The sequence below is a fragment of the Mirounga leonina genome, unplaced genomic scaffold (assembly GCF_011800145.1).
Source record: "Mirounga leonina isolate KUSES-001 unplaced genomic scaffold, KU_Mleo_1.0 Mir_150, whole genome shotgun sequence".
Taxonomy (NCBI): domain Eukaryota; kingdom Metazoa; phylum Chordata; class Mammalia; order Carnivora; family Phocidae; genus Mirounga; species Mirounga leonina.
The window spans coordinates 28,480,186-28,496,354 of NW_023270374.1; the positions used below are offsets into that span (position 1 = coordinate 28,480,186).

The 16,169-nt window shown below is 43.9% G+C and overlaps 1 protein-coding gene across 2 annotated transcripts in view; it reads left to right on the forward strand.

Annotated features, from left to right (window-relative positions):
• Nucleotides 1-16,169, forward strand: part of RPN2 (ribophorin II) — a 60,302-nt gene that overhangs the window by 11,367 nt on the left and 32,766 nt on the right. For both annotated transcript variants that reach the window (XM_035006279.1, XM_035006280.1), the window contains exons 3-7: nt 5,497-5,592; nt 6,153-6,328; nt 11,111-11,186; nt 12,169-12,303; nt 14,686-14,862. In XM_035006279.1, coding sequence (XP_034862170.1) covers nt 5,497-5,592; nt 6,153-6,328; nt 11,111-11,186; nt 12,169-12,303; nt 14,686-14,862 — 660 coding nt within the window. The remainder of the gene's footprint in view (nt 1-5,496; nt 5,593-6,152; nt 6,329-11,110; nt 11,187-12,168; nt 12,304-14,685; nt 14,863-16,169) is intronic.

The window sequence follows — 16,169 nt, forward strand, 5'->3', positions numbered from 1 at the left end:
ATTTAAAAACCATAAGCACCTGAGAATGATGATTTTATAGATATTATTGCTTAGCTTTCTATAAGATTTAAGAACAATGGTGGGAGTTTTGTATTCATTATACTGAAAATATGAAGTAAATAGGATATATACTACGGCAAAAATTGTGATGTAGTATTCGAGTGACTGAAATCAGTGAACATTAGGCAGTGTATACAGGTTGTCAATCATACACTTTCCCTATCTGTAAAAGGGGATGGTGATAACTATCTTACAGGGTTGTTATGGGGATTAAATGAGATGATAAAGTATAAAGTGCTTAGTTCAGTGTCTGGTACATGGTGAGCACTTATGAAGGTCAATATATTTGTACTGTTCCAACAAGTACTGAGTGCTTGCTGAAGGCCAGGTACTCAGCTGATTGCTGGGGAGAGCAGACAGTCAGACATTCCTTCGGGCAGTAATTTACTTATGCAGCGTCTGCTATGTGCCAGGCATTATGCTAAGTGCAGAGAAGACAACAGCTCATTATCTAGTGAAAGACAGGGACCATGATAGCAAGACCAGGTGCTGAGTGCAAAGGGACTCCTAGTGTGTGGAAGGTCCCAGACACAGGTAGTGTGAGAGTCCAGTAGAGGGAGCAGCTTGCTCACCCTGTCTGCTGGGAAAGCTTACTCTAAGCCCCGACCTTGTACAGGGGACTGGCTGCTGCACAATTTAGTCATTCAGCAGATACTTAGTGAGTTCTGCTATGTGCTAGGCGCTGGGGATTCAGTGTTGAACAATGAGAGAGAGAGAGCCTCTGCCCTCTTGGAATGTACACTCTAATAGTGGAGATAGGCATTGGTCATATAATCAAGTAGATATATGAATATTTATAACAATGGTAAGTTTTATGAAGGTGAGATATATGGTGTTATAAATAGGGGACTTTGACTTGGTCAGGGAAGGCTTTTCCGAGGAAATCTCTGAGCTTAAATCTCACTCTGTAGCCCCCTAAATTACAGCTCCTTGAGCCCAGGGACTTTGTTCATTTTATTTGTTGTGCATCTCCAGTGCCTAGAGTAGCACCTGGCATGTGGTAGGCACTCAGTAGTTGTTTACTAAGTGAAGGAAGGGATGATTGATCTGAATTCTAAAGGGAAAGTAGGAGTTAACTGGGAGACTAGGGAGGGAAGGAACTTCAGGCAGGGGGAATGGCAGGGGCAAGAGTCCTGTGCAGGCAAGGAGTAGGTTACATTTGAGAGACTGAGAGGAGGCCACATGTGGAGCTCCAGATAATGGGAGAGAGAGGAGTGGAGCCTGAGGGGAAGGTAGTGGCTAAGTCTCAGTGCCTCGGTAGCCACAGGAAAATGTTTGCTTTTTCTCTAAAGAGCAGTTGATTTTAAGCAGCAAGTATCAGGATCCATTTTCATTTTGGAAAGGTTTCTCCTGTTCTGTAGAGGACAGACTTTGGCAGGGGATTATGGGGCAGGACTGAATGCAGAAAGGGTGCAAAAGGTAACACCCAGACTTCCAACTTCTGCTGCACAGGTGGATGGTTGGGCCATTCCATAAGACGGGAACACGGAAAGAGAATGAGGTTTGTGTGGGCAAGACCATGAATTTGGTCTTAAATATGTTGACCTTGAAGTGCCTTTGAGTCATATAAGTGCCATTGAGAGAAGTCTGGGCTGGGGGTACAAATCTGAGACTGTCTGCATAGAGGTTCTGGACGAAGCTGTGGGCATGAATGAGATTGCCTAGAGAGAGAGAAGATGGATGAGAAGTGGGCTAAGGAGTTGAAAAACTCCACTGTTGAATGATCAGGTAGAAGAGGATGAAACTAAGGAGCAGCTGAGAGTAGAAGAAGAGCCAGAAGAGTGCAGGGGATTCCTCGAAGGGAAGGAAGGGAATATTTCAGAATGAGGAAGTGATCAGTTCTGTCCAGTGTTGAGGGAGGGAGTACTGGGAAGTATGCTTTGGCTTTTCCAATTGGAGATTTGCTGGTAGAAAGAGAAAGAAGGTAGCAGATGGGGGGTGGGAGTAGGTAGAAGGATCAAGGAAAGTTTATTTTAAAAGAAGTCTTGGGGCTCCTGGGTGGCTCAGTTGGTTAAGCGACTGCCTTCGGCTCAGGTCATGATCCTGGAGTCCCGGGATCGAGTCCCACATCGGGCTCCCTGCTCAGCAGGGAGTCTGCTTCTCCCTCTGACCCTCTTCCCTCTCATGCTCTCTGTCTCTCATTCTCTCTCTCGCAAATAAATAAAATCTTAAAAGTAGTCTTGAAGGGATGCCTGGGTAGCTCAATCAGTTGAGTGTCTGCCTTCAGCTCCGGTCATGATCCCAGGGTCCTGGGATTGAGTCCCATGTCAGGCTCCCTGCTCAGCCGGGGGCCTGCTTCTCCCTCTGCCTGCTGCTCCCCCTGCTTGTTCTCTTTCTCACTCTCTTTCTTTCTGTCAAATAAATAAATAAAAGTCTTAAAAAAAAAAAAGAAGTCTCGAGTTTTGTTAATATGTCAGGAGTTACCAGTTGAGAGGGAGAAGTTGAACTGACAAGGTGGATGGGCTTCCAGATGGAGAGAAGAGCCTGTACTAAGCCTGGAGGCTTAAAGGTGCTTGTTGGGTGTTGGGGGCAGTGGGTGGGTTGTCCAGGGCAGCTGGAGCAGAGGCGTGGGGGGAAGTGTGGTAAGACGTGCATAAGAAAAAAGGTGGGCCTGGTTACAAAGGACCTGGTGCGGGGGTTCTCGCCTGGGTATGCCTCCATAGCACGACAAGGCAACAAAAGTCTGGCGAGATTACAGAGCGTGGTGTGAGAGGGGTTAAGAGTAGTTGGGAGACGTTCATGGATGAAATAAGGGAGAGGTAAGGGCAGATGAGAGAGATTTAGCTGTCTTTTGGCTCCTGATTCTGTTCGGGGAACTGTAGGGAAGAATGGGTTGAGAAAAGCACTGATGTTCTTCGCTCAGGAGGATGTTTAGATAATTGGAGTATTAATAGAGGGCTCAGAAAGTTGGAGAGGAGCAGATAGGGAATGGACATTTAGGGGGTGATTTGCAGCCTTCAGTTGGGAAGATGAGTCTGGAATAAGGACAGCTGAAGTCAGAGTTAAAAACTGCTGGAAGTAGCCAGCTGAGGCCTCAGCAGTGGGTGGGCTTACTGAGCGTCCAGGGTGTGTCTCCCGGGTTCTTCTCTCACTTCTGCTGCTGCTGTTAAAACCAAGTTGACACTGGGAGCTTTGAGGCCACTGACTGCTCGTACTGTTTACCTTGATTTGTCTGGGCAAAGAATTAGAATTGGCACGTTGCTGGTCTTCTTCCAGGACAAATCAGAGGTTGTACAGCTCAGACTGTGGAGCTAGGCTGCCTGGGTTTGAATTCTAGCTCCTCCATTAAGAGCTGAGTGACCTTGGATAAGTAACTTTGCCTCTCTGATGCCTCAGTTTTCTTGTCTGTAAACGTAAGATAATAGGAGAGCCTAATGCATAGTGAGAAATGCACATCAAGCACTTAGAACAGTGTTGACACATTATGGCAGCAATGACCATAATCCTTGTTTAGGGGTCTTGGATGCTGTTGTTCTATTGTTAAAGCACCAGATGGCGACAAAGCACGTGTCTTAAGCTTACCTACAGTCTGCTGAAGGATTCCTTAACTAGATTGTCCTCTTCAGATCCCTAATTTGTGCAGGGTGAAGTATTTCTTTCTTTGGTTTCTTTCGAACTTCTGTTTGAAACTCATTTGTTTTGAGACTGCCACTTAAATTTTATTCATAAAATTAAAAAATAGATTTTTGGTTAAAGTAGCACATGCACACAGTAAAACATCAGATAATACAGCACAGCTGTTAGTGGAAAGCAGCAACCTGTTATGTGGCCCCCCTTGCCCTACACTCTGTCCTACTCCTCAGAAGCACCCACCAGTAACTATTTTATTGCCATTTAATTATGAATAGGTGACTTTTATGTTACCTCAATCAAAATATTTAGTGATAGAACTATTAAATAATATTTCTTGGAGTTTGATACAATAAGAATAGTGTGGATTTTATAATGTGCCTGCTTTGTGGCAGGCCCTGTGATTGGGGTTCATCCAGAGTCTTTGCTCTTACGTAACTGGTCATGGAGGGAGGTAGTTAGTACCGTATGGTAAGTGCTTTGGGGGAGCACTCTGGGGGGGAAGGCACCTGGCCTAACTTGGGATGAATGTCAGTGAAGGTTTTTTGGAAGAGGAGACACCTGAGCAGAGATGAAGATAGGATCTGGTTTGGCAGACAGGAGGGGCAAAGGACAGGTGCTCCCAGCGGCAGGAATAGCAGGGTCACATACATACCAAGGCGAGATCATAGTGTCTTTGGGTCGCCAGAGTACAATGGAGGGTAAGATTTGGGAGTTGGAGGTGGTGTGGTGATGAAGCTGGCCCTGAAAGTGAATGTCAGTCATGAGGGCATTTTATGCTGTATCAGAAACTTGGACTCTTGTTCTGAGGATAGTAAGGAACTACCCAAGGGTTCTGATATGTGGTTGCATTTGTATTTTGTAAAGATCACCTTGAGCAGTCAGTATGCAGAATGGACTACGTGGCTTGAGACCAGTTAAGAGATGATTATAACAATCTAGGTGAGAAATGGCAAGTGCCTGAAATAAGGCAATGAGAGAAACCAGAGGATGGGGATTGGGTTTGAAAAACGAGAAGGGAGATAAGTTCACTAGTCCTGTAGGGTAAGGGAGAAGTCAAGAGTGATTCCTAGGTTTCTGCTTCCGGTAGCTGGGTAGGTGGTGGTGCCTATACAGGAGCTAGAAAGTCCAGGAGCAGAAACAGAAGGTTTCAAGCTCATTTTAGATGTGCTGAACCTGACTTAGCTTTGGAGACATCTAAGTGGAGACCCCAGTACAGTTAGAATCAGAGGAGACACTTAGCTTTGTCACCTTTACCAGGTAACTTACTACTCCAAGCCTCAGTTTCTTTTTCTGTTAAATGGGAATGATAATATCTACCACAGGGTCTTTATGTGTTCATTAAGAGGAAGAGCATCATAAACAGCACAGGTTATGGCCAGAGCAGGTGGTCAGTGGAAGCGGTTTCTTTCCTTTTTTTCTAGGGTTCAGAAGGACTAAAGTACTTGAGGTTTGTTGCTCTTGGCATGAACTCAGCAATTTTGTGTGATACAGTGTCCTAAGGAAAATACCTGCTTAAAACGTGAAATCTTGTATAGCTCATACTTTAAGCCATCACAGATTGCTTAGAATTTTGTCATCAAAAAGCATGTACACTTTCCCAGGGGCGCCTGGGTGGCTCAGTTGGTTAAGCGACTGCCTTCAGCTCAGGTCATGATCCTGGAGTCCCGGGATCGAGTCCCGCATCGGGCTCCCTGCTTGGCAGGGAGTCTGCTTCTCCCTCTCCCACTCCCCATTTGTGTTCCCTCTCTCGCTGTGTCTTTCTCTGTCAAATAAATAAAATCTTAAAAAAAAAAAAAAAGCATGTACACTTTCCCAGTCTCTGTGTATATCACCACTTATCACTGACTTTCCACCCCTGTTTAGAAAGCGTGCACCTTCATTAAGTCAAACCTTGATCCGGCCAATGTGGACTCCCTTTTCTATGCAGCCCAGTCCAGCCAGGCCCTCTCAGGGTGCGAGGTGAGTCTAACTTCTACATTTATATTTACTTTTGAACTATAAAGTGTTTTTTTTTTAAAGAGGGAGGGTTGTGTCAGATTAATTTTTTTTTTTTTAACAATGAGAATCCATTAGTGTGGGTGGAAATTCCATTCTTATGATTTTGTTTTTCTTAAGAAAATGGAGTTTATTTTTAGCCCCCGAGTTTTCACTTTTTGGGGCTTTTAAATAACTTTTTCCTATAGTTGCCTCTCTTCTGGGAAGCCTTGATTTTTCTTTCCATCTCCCTTTGACGTTTTAAAAATGTTCAAAGTAAAGGAAGAATGCCCCTCATACCAGATTTCTGGAAATCCATTTTATTGAACATAGGGGAGCCATATAAGCAGGCATGTGACTTGCCAGAATCTTTTCAAAAGCGTTGTGCTGCATTCTTACAGACACTGAATTCTGGTGTCTGAGGAGCTGAGGGGCAACGATGGTGCGCCGCTGGGTGGTGTGACTTTGGCGGTTACTCTGCATGTTGTTGGTCACCCACTGCCAGCACCTGTTCTAAAACTCTGTGTCTGCCAATCCTTTCTTAGATCTCTGTTTCAAATGAGACCAAAGATCTGCTCCTGGCAGCTGTCAGCGAAGACTCATCCGTAACCCAGATCTACCACGCCGTGGCCGCCCTCAGTGGCTTTGGCCTTCCCTTGGCTTCCCAAGAAGCACTCGGTGCCCTTACTGCTCGCCTCAGCAAGGAGGAGACTGTGTTAGCGTAAGTCATCGTGTCGAGCGCTTCTCCGGCTTCTTCGGTGGCAGAGACTGTCCTGAAGAGGGTTCATCCACTGGTTCAGCGAATCTTTTCTGGGCACCTGCTATGTGCTGTGTGCTCTTCCAGGCGCTGCAGACGCAGTATTGAACCGAGGCAAGCAAGGTCCCTGTCCTGATGGGCTCACTTGGACACCGTGGTCCTCACGACACTGAGTCCGGACATAGACACACTGCCCCATAAAGACAGAATTGCTTTTGAGGTGAGAGGCTGCAGCAAGGGTTAGGAGATAACCGAGGGAAAGTGAGGCCAGCAAGCTGCGTGCATCTTTTGTTGAGCATTGGCCAGGGCACAGTGAGCTGTTGGCAGTGGGGACTCTGCCCTGGAGGAGGGCTTACAGGATCCCTTGAAGTTGTGAGAGACAGCATCTGGTGGGAGAAGTGCATGCTCAGAGGGGAGAGCATTCTAGCAACCAGACTGTACTACTCTGCAAAAGGCTTAGGGGAAGGAGAAGCACCTTACAGGAAAGGAACTCTGAGCAATTTTCCTCTTTGTTATAAATTTAAATGTTGTAATTGACTTGAGGACGTTGACTAAACTTTAAAGTGATAGTATATGTAGTTTTTTTTTTCTGTAACACTGAAACTCCTCATTTAAAATGGCATACGTATTTTTTGTTTTGTTTGTGTCCCCCCATTCAGTTGCAACCCCTGAAAGAGGGTAGAGCGCCTGGCCTCCTGTTAATTGTTTAGCAATAGGTTGGTGACACCAATTCCCTGTTGCAGAATAGTTCAGTTTCCCAGAGTTTTTTTGAGGGGGGGTGGGGGTGTTGTTTTGTTTTGGCTAAGGAAGATCAAAATGTTTCTAAACTGGAAGCTTTGTTAAGGGCAGGGCTCATAGTCAATTGCATTCTCTCTGTCACTTACACCCTGCTCATTGTCACATGGTCAGTCATCAGTAACTTTGGGGCTGTCTTTCCTGGGGCTGATGTTTTATATACACTTTGCCTAGTCAAGTACTGCTGTTCTTCGGTTTTAGATCACGTTATTTTGATCTCCTCTCATAATCTCTTGGGGGAGATCTCCAAGGATCCCCAGTGAGATCCCTAGTCTCCACTGTCAGTGCCTCAATCTGATGCCACCTTCTACAACAGAATCTTTCCATTTCCCTCCAAGCAAAAAAAAAAAAAAAGTCTCCTTCCTCAAAATCCCAGAACAGGAAAAAGTGCAAAGGAAGTATATCCGTATCCATTTTGGAGTTAGACTTGGGTTTGAACACCAGCCTTATTTCTTCCTTGCTGTGTGACTTTGGGTTAGTCACTAACCTCCCCGAGCCTCATCTATAAAAGGAGACCAATAATCCTTACATCACAGAACAAATGTCAGGATTAAATGAGATAATGCATGAGAAGAATCTAACGCAGTGTCTGGGTCTTAGTGGACGTGCAACAAAAGCTCCTCCTCCTCTAGAGCACTTCCTTCCTAGGTCCCTTTCTTAGGAAGCTGGTTACTTCCTTGGTTGTACTGTAGTCATTTCTTTTTTTTTTTTTTTTTTTTTAAGATTTTATTTATTTATTTGAGACAGAGAGAAAGAGAGAGACAGAGAGCACATGAGAGGGGGGAGGGTCAGAGGGAGAAGCAGGCTCCCTGCCGAGCAGGGAGCCCGATGCGGGACTCGATCCAGGGACTCCAGGATCATGACCTGAGCCGAAGGCAGTCGCTTAACCAACTGAGCCACCCAGGCGCCCACTGTAGTCATTTCTATATTAGATTGTAAGCATCTTTATTTGTGGTGCTCACACAGTGTGATGCATGGTAGGTGCCCCACAAAGAGTTAATAAAGGCTGAAACTATACTTTGACGTTTCTATTCTCTTGAAGAAAGCTGGCTGGTAGAAAGAGCACATGCTTGGGATCGGAAAGAACTGTGTTCAGATCCAGACCCTTCTACTTAATACGTCTGTGACCACGAGCAGGCTATGTAATCCCTCTATACCTCAGTGTATTCATATGTAAAACGGGTACAGTGATATTTGTCTCACAGGATTATTGTGAAGATCAAACAAGCAGGATGCCTTGTAAACATTACTACCAACTTGTCCTTGCCCTGTTTAAGGAAATCTGATATAAATTAGGACTTCTAAATGGGCCTTCTACATTTAAGTGGATTTATTCTAGGATATGAATGTTCATAAACTTGTCTAGAATGGAGAAAAAAATTTCTAGGTTTGAATGAACCATCTGAAAAGATGCCATTGTGGTCCCTCATAACCCAATTTCTTTAAAGCGTCTGTTGTATGTTAGCAAGACAAGATCGGCTTTCTTAGTGTTTGAATAAAGTACTCCAGAGGGAAAGAAATTGCCAACTGGAGAGTAAGTAATTAAAGCCAGTGACAAAACTTTTCAAAAGCTAAGTGGATTAATTTCATTCTTAAAAACTTCTGAAGTTGTTACCAGAATGACATTCACTCGTTCTAAAGAGAAAAATGATATCTTAATTGAAAAGTTCTTTCTTGGCTATCTTAGCAGCCTTTTCTGGGCTCAGCATTTATCACGGGCAGATGTGGGATTTTTATCTTGTTTGGAAGTTCAGGTTTCATTTTCTCTAGTGCATTTTAACAACAAGCATCCCCGAGGAGTCTTTGAATGCTTGGGGCTTCCCTGCCCATGAACTGTAACTGCTCTGTTTTCTAGCTTGTCATCTTAACAGGATTAGTTTTTCACAGAGGGAATCTAAATGGTTATGATCTCAACGGAAGCAGACAGATTCTCTGTCCACTCCCCAGCATGTTGACTTGATGGACAAGTGGTGGTTTTACACAAAGGCCCCGTCACCTTTTGGGAAATAGGGGACCATTCTGGGGTTGAGCAGCAGTACTTTCTCCATTCCACCCAGAAAAAGCACCATTTCTATTTTCCAAGTTATCTGCACTAATAGAATCTAATAAGAAAAAATCTTATGTGTGCATACCTACCATGTTCTACCCTCAAAGTCTATCTTACAGAAATACATTCATCAGTGGATGCAAATACATGAACAAGCCATAAAAAGAATGAGGTACTGACACACGCCTCAACCTAAGTGAGCCTTGAAACGTGATGCAAAATGGAAGGAGCCAGACACAAGTTACATAGTGTATGATCCCATTTATAGGAGATATCCAGAGTAGATAAATCCATAGACACAGATGCAGATTGGGGATTCCAGGGACTGTACCCATTAAGCTGGGAAGAAGTTGCTCAATGGCCACAGGGTTTTCTTTTGGACTGATGGGAACATTTTGGAACTACATAGAGGTGGTGAGATACATACTACATACCACTGAATTGTTCATTTTTCAAATTGTTAATTTTCTTATGTAAATTTCAATTTAAAAATAGAGCTATAAATGAGGCCTGTTAACAGAACTCTATGACCTAGTACAACGTAAAGGTGTATCAACTGGAGAGTCAGTGAGTAAATTGTGGTACATCCAAGCAGTATAGTACTATGTCATGGTTCATAAGCGTGAAGTACGTTTACATGTACTCATACAGAAAGACATATACATTATGCTATTAAGTTAGGAAGTTGGAAAACAATTATCTTTTAGGGGTAGGTGTTAAAGGAATTTTAACTTTCCTCTTTAATAATGTATTGCTTAGGGGCGCCTGGGTGGCTTAGTCATTAAGCGTCTGCCTTTGGCTCAGGTCATGATCCCAGGGTCCTGGGATCGAGTCCCGCGTCGGGCTCCCTGCTCAGCAGGAAGCCTGCTTCTCCCTCTCCCACTCCCCCTGCTTGTGTTCCCTCTCTCGCTGTCTCTCTCTCTCGCTGTCAAATAAATAAATAAAATCTTTTTTTTAAAGATTTTATTTATTTATTTGACAGCGAGAGAGAGAGCACAAGTAGGCAGAGAGAGAGGGAGAAGCAGACTCTCCACTGAGCAGGGAGCCCGACGCGGGGCTCGATCCCAGGACCCTGGGATCATGACCTGAGCCGAAGGCAGCCGCTCAACTGACTGAGCCACCCAGGTGCCCCTAAATAAAATCTTTAAAAAAAAAATGTATTGCTTGAATTTTGGACAACTACGTGCTTTTATAATTAGAAATAAATGGTAGGGAAAGAAAAGGAGAATAAATTAATTCCTTTTATCTTATTTGATGTCTGAAGGGTGAGTGACTTTCAGGTCTCGCAGCAGCGTGAGGATCGCACGAGTATCAAACAGTCGGCACGTGTCTAATGAAGGCTTCCTGTTCATAGCACACGGATCTGGTTTCAGAAAAGTTGCTCCAAATTCTACCCAACAGTCTGCAAATGTAGATTCCGTAATATTTCTTTGGTCCTCGAGTTTCTCACTCTAGTAGAAAGTTCATAGGCAGCTAAGTTCTGCCTAGCGTGGTGTGTTGTGCAACACGGGGATGCCAAATACCCTGGGCTGAATCGAATTCTGTTCTCCCGAAGAGCTTTTCTCTTCTAAACCTAAGTGAGTCTTACTCAGTGTTCTGTATGTGATGCCACTAAGAACAAAACAGATTTCTAGAGGAGGGTGAAGTTGTGCTCCGTCTCTTCTCTGTGCCCACAGTACTTACTTCAGGTCACGTTGCCTGGATTGCCTTCTCCTGCTGTTAGGGTCTTTGTAACGTCCTTTCCCAACTGGATTGTAATTAAGCTCCTTAATGACTGAGGCTGTCTTATACTTCTAAAGAACAGGACAGGGATATTCCTGAAAGCGTCCCAATAGAGGAAGGAGTGAGCAGATGAAAGGAGATGAGACTTGACATTCACTGGGGTTCTACCCTTTATCTTCCAGAACGGTCCAGGCTCTGCAGACGGCATCCCACCTGTCCCAGCAGGCTGACTTGAGGAGCATCGTGGAGGAGATTGAGGTGTGAATTTATTTCGCCAAATTAATTTCCCAGCTCCTGTCTTTGAAACCTTTTAGAAGAGTCTTGCAGATAGACATGCATGGCTTATTCTGGCCAGTTACATTTCTTTTCATATCCATAGCACACTTACGTTCTTTGTATCAGAGCAATATGTCCTGGGGGATATTCGTTAGGGTAGGATAGTTACACTATCACTTAGGCGACAAATTACTTTTCTAGCCTTTTGTAGGTATAGGTTCATAGTCCACAGATTTTAGAGCCTAACAAACCTGAAATTCAGGTATTTTTTCCGCTACTTATTTCTTTGTAATCTCAGACAAATTATTTAATGTCTGAGCCTCAAATCCTTAAATGGTGTTGTAGGAACAAGTGAAGTTTTAAAGTACCTGGTATATAATAAGTGCTCAGCAAGTGGTCACTGTGTTTTTATTATGACTTGATCCTTTCCTTTGCCTGGGACCTCCTGCTGCTCAGAGACTGCTCTCAAGGACTACATAGTCTGTGATGTCAGGCAGTCCACCCAGTGTCCTCACTGGGTGCCCCACAGGCACGTTCACTGCCTTGTGTTGCCCAGGAGAGGAGCATGTCTCTCTCCATCCTTTAGAGCATTGAACGAGAAAGAGAAATGCTCTGCTCTGTAGGTTGTATCCAGGTGGATGGCCGTGGAATCCATCTGTGTCCCGATGCTTCCTGGGTGCCCTGCAGCCTGGTGTCTTCAGTGCCCTGACTCCGGCGCTTGGGTTTGAGTACCAGGGGTCAGGGAAGGAGTGCTCCCAGGGCTGCGGAAGACACTGTTCTCTTCGGATGCCTGTGGGATATACTTTATTTCTGCCTCAGCATCTTATTTGACAAAGTACTAAATGACTGAGGGGTTCTCCAGATTTAGAGTGAGATTTCTCAAAACTGCCTGAGGTGACGGTGGTTTGCGTATCTCATTCTGTTATCACTTGACTTCCAACGTGCTTTCATTTTGTCGTGACAGGATCTTGTTGCTCGCCTCGATGAACTGGGAGGTGTATATCTCCAGTTTGAAGAAGGACTGGAAACGACAGCCTTGTTTGTGGCTGCCAGCTACAAGCTCATGGACCACGTGGGGACTGAGCCATCCATTAAGGAGGTACCTAACCATGCTCAGGCGTGAAACCCAAAGGGGTTGTTGACTTTATCTGCTAAGAACAGCTTTCTTCAAAGGGGGTATTGAGTTAGGCTTGGGGTGTAGTCATGTAGTGTCTTGGGTTAGGCATTGAAAACGAGAAACAGATGTAATGCCTATCCTCAAGAAACTGGTTGTCTGTGGAATGGACAGGTAAGCAAAGTGTCACATTTGCATTATTTTAGTGTTTTATCATTTTTGTCTTAGAACACTTTACAGTTTAAAAGCATTCTTTTGTGTGGCTCATTTGATCGCCATAGGAAATCTGAGTAATATGCCCAGTCAGACTTGGTCCCTCTGTAGAGTGGCAGCGTGACATGTGTGGGGGGACACACAGATAATAGGTGGTAGCGATGTCCCTAAACCAGGTCTCCCATGCTGCAGGCTCTCTCCTTCCTGCGTGTTGTGTAGTAGACCTCCAGCCTTGTTACATTTGCTTTAAATGGGGGAGGGTACGTCATGACGTGGTGACAAGAAGGGCACATGTATTACACTAGTGTCACCTCTCTTTTCTTCCTGGTACTCCTTACTGCTTGTCTCTTGAGTGATTTCCATGTCGGTGGCTCAGGCAAACCCTCCTCCTCTTGAGAAGTACGCTGTTCTCCTCCCTTCCACCTCATCCTTGGCAATGGCTAAATCTGAATGAATCTTTGCTGACTGACATAGTTCTCTGAGAGGCGTGTGTATCTACCAGACATCTATCAAGAGTTAATTCTTTTTTTCTTTTCTCTTTGTGTTTTTTTTTTTCGCCCTCAAGAGGAGCTTGTTAACCTGAAAGAACCTTTGGTTGAAATGTGTGTGGGAAGTCTCTTTGAGTTGGACCCTCTTTGTACCCCTTGTGCGTGAGAAGGTTACCAACCCTTGAGCTAAAGGATTTAAAATACAAGCTGCTGTTGTTTTAATTTTAGGAGGAGAGATTTGGGTTCCAAGTTAGAACTTTGATTTCTTTTATGCATTTTGAGTTCTGTGCTGAGTTTCTTCAAGTAAATAGTAATTAATGATCTGTCTTGGGTAATTTGAATTGATTTTATATTTTCTCTGGAGGATATGACCTAATCATTTATTCATGTATTAGCATTCTTCTGTTGTCTTTGGTTCATCCTAAGTGTAGAAGATCTGGAGATACCATATTCTCTTAATTTCTATGATGGGTGAAGTGCAGGAATGTGGGTCTTACAGTACGAATCATTTAGGAACTCTCCTATACACGGCACAGTAGATGAATTGGTGATATTCTACATACACAACTTAAACTTTTTCTTGCTTTATTCCCAAGCTTCTACTAACCAGGTATTTGGCTGGAGTAATTTTGCTGTCACTGCTTTTGACATAACCATTCTGGTGAACAGTCACCCATTTTAACATGTCAACAGCCTAGTGATGGAAAAATGTAATTGGTACAATTAAAGAAAATTATTTCATGTCGACTGTGAATAACACTGTCGGGAACAAGGGAGCTCTTTTGTTAGATTGGAGGTTTTAAAAAACAAAACTGATTGAAGTGGAAAATGTTTCCTCTTAAGCAAACAACCTCCAGAATTTTAATAATGCCTTTTAGGTTCCATTTAAAAAAAAAAAAAAAAACTGCTTTTAGTTTTCTTCTCCAAACAGTCCATTAGTTCTTAATGGAAAGTTATTTTAGTTTCTTTCTAACGTACATTTTGGCTATAAGGTTTCATCTTGTGAATTCAAACTTAACTCCAGTGTACTGCTCAGAGGGGGGTTGGGAGGGAAGTTAGCTTAGGTGGGAGGGTGAGAGGAATTAAGAAAGAATATATTTTATTCTGGAAGGAGACAAATAGATTTACATGTGAATTTTGATCTTGCTTTTTTTTTTTTTTCTTTTCCTGTTATAACTTGTAGGAGTTAACCTTTTAACCTCAGTTTTCTCCTTTGGAAAACATTGGTAATATCAATCTTTTCAGGGTTTTTGTCAGGATTTGAGTTCATGCATGTAAAGCACCTGTCATGGTATGTGACACATATAGTAATCTGGAACATAATTGACTGTTATATATTTTTTGGAATATTCTTTCATATCTCTGTAGTTCTCCAAAGGTACCTTGTATTTGTACAGGAAGCATTCAGTAAACAGTTGACAGATAAATGCGTGAATTTCAGTTTGAACCAGAGGATAGAGAAAACACCAAATCCAGGTTTTAATCTTAAATGCAGAATATTTGCTTTCCACCCCCCTCTTACCAATTTTGATTAATGGCGGAAAGATCCTCCATGCAAACACCTAGAAACAGGTAAGGAATGACTTGAGCCAGTGGGGAGCGAGGGGTGGCTCTCCCGCCTTCCTGCCAGAGGAGGATCTCAAGCTGCATTTCCCTTTTCTTTCAGGATCAGGTCATCCAACTCATGAATGCCATCTTCAGCAAGAAGAACTTTGAGTCACTCTCAGAAGCCTTCAGCGTGGCCTCTGCGGCCGCTGCGCTCTCTCAGAATCGCTATCACGTGCCAGTTGTGGTTGTGCCCGAGGGCTCTCCTTCCGACACTCACGAACAGGCTAGCCTTCGGGTATGACTTCTGTGTCCACGCTGTGCGGCCCTGATCGCTGTTTCCAGTGGAAGGCTCTCAGAAATCTAAGGACTGGTGGAAACCTGATTGTAACCCCCCCGAGGACATACCCATTAAATGTAGAGCAAGGCTCATTTCCCTTAGCTTGGAATTGGGGATATGGCCCCTGGGTGAACTAGTCACAGAACCCTTCAGATCAATCCAGAAAAGGTTTTTTTTTCCTGGAAGATTTTTTATCGTCAGTCTTTCGAGAAATTAAATGCAAGAGAATTGTATTTCCGGAGTCGTAACACTAAATGTATAGAGAAGTCTTGCTTCTAAAAGGCATTTTCCAGTACCAGAACTTTCTAAATACGGTATTTAAAGACCGCTTTTTAAATTCCCCAGTAATTCTGGTGCTTACAGTTTTTAACACCAGGTCTCTTTCTCCTGCTGTTGGCGGTTTGTCTTTCTACCTCTTCATAGCTTGTCCCTCCCTCTCGCTCAGCAGGAAGCAGAGACTGCTTTTTTTTTTTTTAATTTTTTTTTTTTTTAAAGATTTTATTTATTTATTTGACAGAGACACAGCGAGAGAGGGAACACAAGCAGGGGGAGTGGGAGAGGGAGAAGCAGGCTTCCCGCGGAGCAGAGAACCCGATGCGGGGGCTCAATCCCAGGACCCTGGGATCATGACCTGAGCCGAAGGCAGCCATTTAACGACTGAGCCACCCAGGCACCCCGCAGACACTGCTTTTTTATGGCGACTCTCTGAACAGAGAAAATGCACAGATCTTGAATACGCTTGGAGTTTTCATCTCAAATGAGGCATTTGTTGCTGTTGTTTGGAAATCAGTGATAAGCCAACATCTTCATAAGAAATTAGCATTTTATTTTATTTTATTTTAAAGATTTTATTTATTTATTCATGAGAGAGAGAGAGAGAGAGAGGCAGAGGGAGAAGCAGGCTCCCAAGGAGCAGAGAGCCCGATGCAGGACTCGATCCCAGGACCCCGGGATCATGACCTGAGCCGAAGGCAGATGCTTAACCATCTGAGCCACCCAGGTGCCCAATTAGCATTTTATTTATGTCTAAACATTGGGGTTCCACACAGGAGAGTTCCATCGGTTCTACTTTAGTGGCCTTTTCACATATTCTCTTGAAGAAGTGTGCCCTGTCTTTCAAAATTGCCTCTCCTCTCCCTGATTACACTCACACCCCCTCAGCAAAGGCTGGGGTGAGAAATCACCTGATTAACATAGTTCACCATGAGTCAGGAGGGGGCAGCTAAGAGAGCAAAGTAGAAGTATTGGCTTTGTAGCTAGACAGG